At 37.0% G+C, this 5,769-nt stretch overlaps 1 protein-coding gene across 1 annotated transcript in view; it reads right to left on the bottom strand.

The window, feature by feature from the left end:
* Positions 1–2,337: 2,337 nt before the first annotated feature.
* The window catches only part of prkg3 (protein kinase cGMP-dependent 3), a gene marked incomplete at both ends in the record, with an annotated part of 48,742 nt that continues 45,310 nt past the window's right edge, over positions 2,338–5,769 (bottom strand). The window contains 2 exon segments of the mRNA XM_084330552.1: positions 2,338–2,424; positions 5,212–5,287. Coding sequence (XP_084186678.1) covers positions 2,338–2,424; positions 5,212–5,287 — 163 coding nt within the window.

Here is a 5,769-nt window from a genome sequence, read left to right as displayed (position 1 = left end):
TTATTTAAAAACAGCCAATCAAATCCCCATCAATGGAAAATTAACCCTTTCACTGCCACACGACAAAGGTTAACCATCTGTAGTGTGGTAGTAACGGGTTAACCTTCTGTAGTGTGGTAGTGAAAGGATTAAGAGTGTATAAATAATTATGGTGGCTGGAGGAAACGATGGAGTCCCCAGAGGAGGTGAGAAAAGCAGGAGCTCAAACACGTGGGAACTCTTTTATTTACCAAGGTCAAGTCACATGGGAATCCTTCTATCAGAATGTGCTGCGATGATTAAGAGTCTCTTCAAAAACTACCAGAGTGCATAAGGGTACACTACACACAATAACAAGGATACACTAGTACACACAATAACAAGGATACACTACACACAATAAATGGACAACGATTAAATAAAAAGAAAAACATCTCAGGACAAAGAAGGCTGTCATCTATCACCTGTCATCATCTATCAACATAATTGCCTGTGACAGTGAAAAAACATCCTTGAAGCGTAATTATCTTTCAAAACAACATGTTTATCCCAGAGAAACGTAGCACTCTTCAAAGTAAAACGATACAGCTATGGCATAACACAGGAGTATCAATTTGATATTGTTTGCAAGGCTTTAAAAAGTGATGTTTGTTTTTATTTGCCTGAAGAACAATTGTACCGATTCACCAAAGTCAAGAACAGACACTATAAACTGTACTTACCTTCCAATCAGCAAAGTTGTTAGGCTGTTCATAATAGACCTCTTCATAAAGGCACTACAATATTCCGGTACTGAGCTTGGGAACAGACTGTGCTGACAGTCTGTCTTTCTCACCTCGAGTTTACAAACCATACATGTGAAGTAAGATACTGTATGTTATCATACATGTGAAGTAATATACTGTATGTTATCATACATGTGAAGTAAGATACTGTATGTTATCATACATGTGAAGTAAGATACTGTAGTTGTTATCATACATGTGAAGTAAGATACTGTATGTTATCATACATGTGAAGTAAGATACTGTATGTTATCATACATGTGAAGTAAGATACTGTATGTTATCATACATGTGAAGTAAGATACTGTATTGTTATCATACATGTGAAGTAAGATACTGTAGTTGTTATCATACATGTGAAGTAAGATACTGTATATTATCATACATGTGAAGTAAGATACTGTAGTTGTTATCATACATGTGAAGTAAGATACTGTATGTTATCATACATGTGAAGTAAGATACTGTAGTTGTTATCATACATGTGAAGTAAGATACTGTAGTTGTTATCATACATGTGAAGTAAGATACTGTATATTATCATGCATGTGAAGTAAGATACTGTAGTTGTTATCATACATGTGAAGTCATATACTGTATGTCATCATACATGTGAAGTAATATACTGTATGTCATCATACATGTGAAGTAATATACTGTATTGTTATCATACATGTGAAGTAAGATACTGTATATTATCATACATGTGAAGTAAGATACTGTATGTTATCATACATGTGAAGTAATATACTGTATGTCATCATACATGTGAAGTAATATACTGTATGTCATCATACATGTGAAGTAAGACACTGTATATATTATCATGTGAAGTAAGATACTGTATGTCATTGTCACCAGAGGCCTCACGATACCATATTTTCACAATACTAGAGTCACAATATTGCCATGTATTACCTTTTTTCAACTGCAAATTATGTTCCCAATGGAAAACGTTTTCAGTTTGTTCACCTCACTCCAATTAGTTTCTTGCAGCAAAATGGGATTGTCAAAACATTCTTTATTTATTTTTTTATATCAATACTTGGCGCCACTGTATTGATACAGTATAATATCGGCAAGAAAAATGTTGCACTATATTGCTGTATCGATTTTCTGCCGCACCCCTAGGATACTTCCCTCTATGCTAATCAAATACAGCATGCTTTTAGAGCAGAGAAAGAAATGGGTTTTTCTAATACGAGCAGCGTTTCACTCATGTACCACTTTTGCACATTTTGTCATGCGACACTGAAATTAACGATGTCGAACGGCGGGAACAGCAGGAGGTTGGATGGTTGTTGATGAGTGTTAACGTCCAAACAGAATCTCAATCCCAAACAATGTCTCTAAAAGCCATAATAATGATCTCCTCTCAAGTCCCAGGGCAGGTGAAACCCCCCGTTCCTGTGCAGACCGGGGTCAAGGAAAGTCTTGGAAATGAACGGCGGCCAAATGGATGTCCACCACTGGTAATCTCATCTGATTTGCGCTCCACGTTTGGGTTGATCTGCACAACCGGTGCGGCCTTTGAACCCTTAACCTGTGGGGGGGTTCTGGGGAAGGGCTGTGGTCAAAAGTCACGGTCCCAGCCGGAGAACTCCTCGTCAGCCTGCGCCTGATCGTAAGGGAAGCGGTCGAAGTTGATGTAGCAGGGGCCCTGAGGGAAGAGAGAAGAGGATGAATACAGTGGACCCTTTTCACAAACATAATAATAATAATAATAATAATAATAATAATAATAATAATAATAATAATAATAATAATAATAATAATAATAATAATAATAATAATAATAATAATAATAATAATAATTATTATTATTATTATTATTATTATTATTATTATTATAATAATAATTATAATTAGTATAATAATAATAATAATAATAATAATAATAATAATAATAATAATAATAATTATTATTATTATTATTATTATTATTATTATTATTATTATTATTATTATTATTATTATTATTATTATTATTATTATTATTATTATTATTATTATTATTATTATATATTTGATTTGTAGGGCAAAATTTTTTTGGAGCAAATCTCAAAAGTGCTACATTTTAAAAACGAGCAAGAGAGTAAAAAAATATATATATAAAATAAGCAAGACTAAAACTAGTAAGGAGTAAAAAAGAACACTAAAATTAGTAAAAGAGTAAAAAAACATAACATTTAGATAAAAATCAACAAAAGGCTCTATTAAAAAGAGTTTTGAGGCCCTTTTTTAAAAGCATCCACGGTCTGTGGTGCTCTCAGATGGTCAGGGAGAGCACTCCACAGACGGATGAGCAGAAAGCCCGATCTCCCATGGTGTGGAGTTTGGTCCTTGGGCGCTGGAGGAGGTTTGTTACGGGTCCACTTGGTTTAGGTATGCCAGTGAGCCAGCATTGACGATACTATTGACTATTGACTGTTGAAGACATCTTGGTCACAAATCAACAGGTGAGTGTAATCAAATAGCAGATGATTATCAACTGTGTTTGGGCATAGATCATGCTGTTTTACAGCCTTTATTTACTGTACATATATTTACTGTATCTACTGTATTTACTGTACATATATCCCTATAGCTTAGAGCTGTAGTACATTGCACTGAGCTTACCATTGCACTACTCTGCATATTCTGTTTACATAGCACACTGCACCTCACTGTATATCCTGTGTATACAGCTCATAGCTTGTGTAGATTTTTCTTACCATTGCATATTGTGCTAGCCATTGCACTTTACTGTACAGATTGCTTTATATATACTGTGTTTCATTGCAACTAATTGTTGATTGTCAGATCCTGTTTAGACGCACACAATTTTGTTGCACTTGTCTTGTACTATAATGTAATGACTGTAATGACAATAAAGTGAATCTAATCAAATTATACGACAACTGTGGCCAAAAGGCTGTGGCGTTGTGCAAGTATTGTAGGGCGAAAGATGTCTTGAGAATACCTAAGTGCTCCTCCCGACGAGAAGGTTATAGTGGGACTGTGTGAGTGAACGGGTGAATGTGTGAGGCATAAGTTGTAAAGCGCTTTGGATAAAAGCTGCTACATAAATGCAGACAGTCCATTTAGCATTTAGATCATAATGTTATTACCTGCAGCTGTGTTTACCCTGCAATGACATGTTTGTGAAAATGTGGCCAATTTACATAATATAAACACTAAATTAGTGGTTGTTTAAGAGGAATCCCAAACACACTGTAAAAAGAATATCAGTGTGCCCAAATTAAATATGTTCAGGCCCAAGTGGAATCTGATTCATCCTCTTTTTCATCCTCATTTTCGGCGACCTCCAGTAGTAGGAAATTCGACTACCACGTTATTTATAGTTTCTGTTGTATCTGAGACTGCAGATTCCGTACGAGCGCTTACCTACTGTATACAGTAATAGACTGACCACATGACATGAACCATACAGTCAGTCGCCTGGGCCCTTACTGCTATCTTGAGCCTGATGCTGAAGATTATATAACCTTACATCTTCAAGTCAGGGTTGAAGTTGTTTAGTTTATCGAGTCAGTCCTGAGAAACCCTATCCTACGGTCACATCTGATTTACTGCCAGTCAACTATTAGGCGTTTGGGATCCACTATCTGCTCGTTCATTTCTTGGTGTCAACGGACTGAGGCAGTTTATTGTGGTTATGTGTGTCTTGGAAAATATTATCATGTCCATAAGCGCTGTGTTAAATACAGATTTTCTGTACAGCCTTGACTAGTTAACAATGGTCAACTAGTATAACAGCTCAAGACACTAGGGCGACAGTCTGACAACAGCCAAAGGGCCAGGAGATACTGTATGAGACGTCCAAGGTTCTTTTCGACTCCAGTTCTTGTGTGAGACATAACAAAGCCCGGCCTAGACCCATCTTTTGTTTAAATGTTCTCACTAGGGCATTTTTTGTTTACCTTTCTTGTCAGATCTGTTATTATAATTTGTCATCTTTTGACGTCATGTCAACTTTGTACTTAACGGTAAGTCTGACCAGAGCTCTTTGTCACTTTCTGGTCAGACGCTTGTGTGTCTCTGATTATAAACTGATCATATTCTTTCTATGACCATGGAAACAGATAATAAACTGTGTTCTATTTTTTATACAATTTGACTCATTCTGAATTTCTACAGTTTCACTGTTTGGCTCATTTAAAATATTCCACAACATGTGTTAACCCTTTCACTACCACACGACATAAGGTTTACCCTTTACTATCACACTACCGATGGTTAACCGTCGGTAGTGTGATAGTAAAGGGTTAACCTTCTGCCGTGTGGTAGTGAAAGGGTTAACCGTCTGCCATGTGGTAGTGAAAGGGTTAACCTGCTGTGTGGCAGTGAAAGGGTTAACCTTCTGTGTATTGTCACAGTGAAAGGATTAACCGTTTGGTAGCGGGGCAGTGAAAGGGTTAAAGCGCTGAGGCCGCGGGCTGCTGACCTTCCGTATGAGCCGCACGGTGGGAGCCTCCACTTGACCCACGCGCAGCTTGTGCCAGTTCATACTGCTGAACCACCTGGAGGGGAAACAGCAGAGATGAGGTGTTTCAAGGTGAGGAGGAGTGAGACTGTGCAACAGTCTGAATGTTGCGCTAAAGCAATGTCCAAACATGAGAGAATTCAAACTGAATTATAAAGAAATTATTTTCACAAGGTACAGGGATGAGGAAGGGATTTGACATTGACATTTTTTTATTATTATTTTTTATGTTTTACATAGAGAGAGAGAGAGAGAGAGAGAGAGAGAGAGAGAGAGAGAGAGAGAGAGAGAGAGAGAGAGAGAGAGAGAGAGAGAGAGAGAGAGAGAGAGAGAGAGATAGAGAGAGAGAGGGAGAGATCTGATCCTCAAAAGCTGTTGTATCAATGTAGGGAGAAAAGTTTGTTATCAAACTCTAAGAGAACAAGCTCTGTAGTAAATGATTGTGAACACCCACCATTATATTTACACCATAAAGTGTCAACGAATCCCACGTAGGATGGGCCACAAATGAGACACACA

Source organism: Notolepis coatsorum, assembly GCF_963971535.1.
Source record: "Notolepis coatsorum genome assembly, chromosome: 15".
NCBI lineage: Eukaryota > Metazoa > Chordata > Actinopteri > Aulopiformes > Paralepididae > Notolepis > Notolepis coatsorum.
The sequence above is the reverse complement of the archived record's forward strand: the minus strand, read 5'-3'. Positions and strand labels throughout refer to the sequence as shown.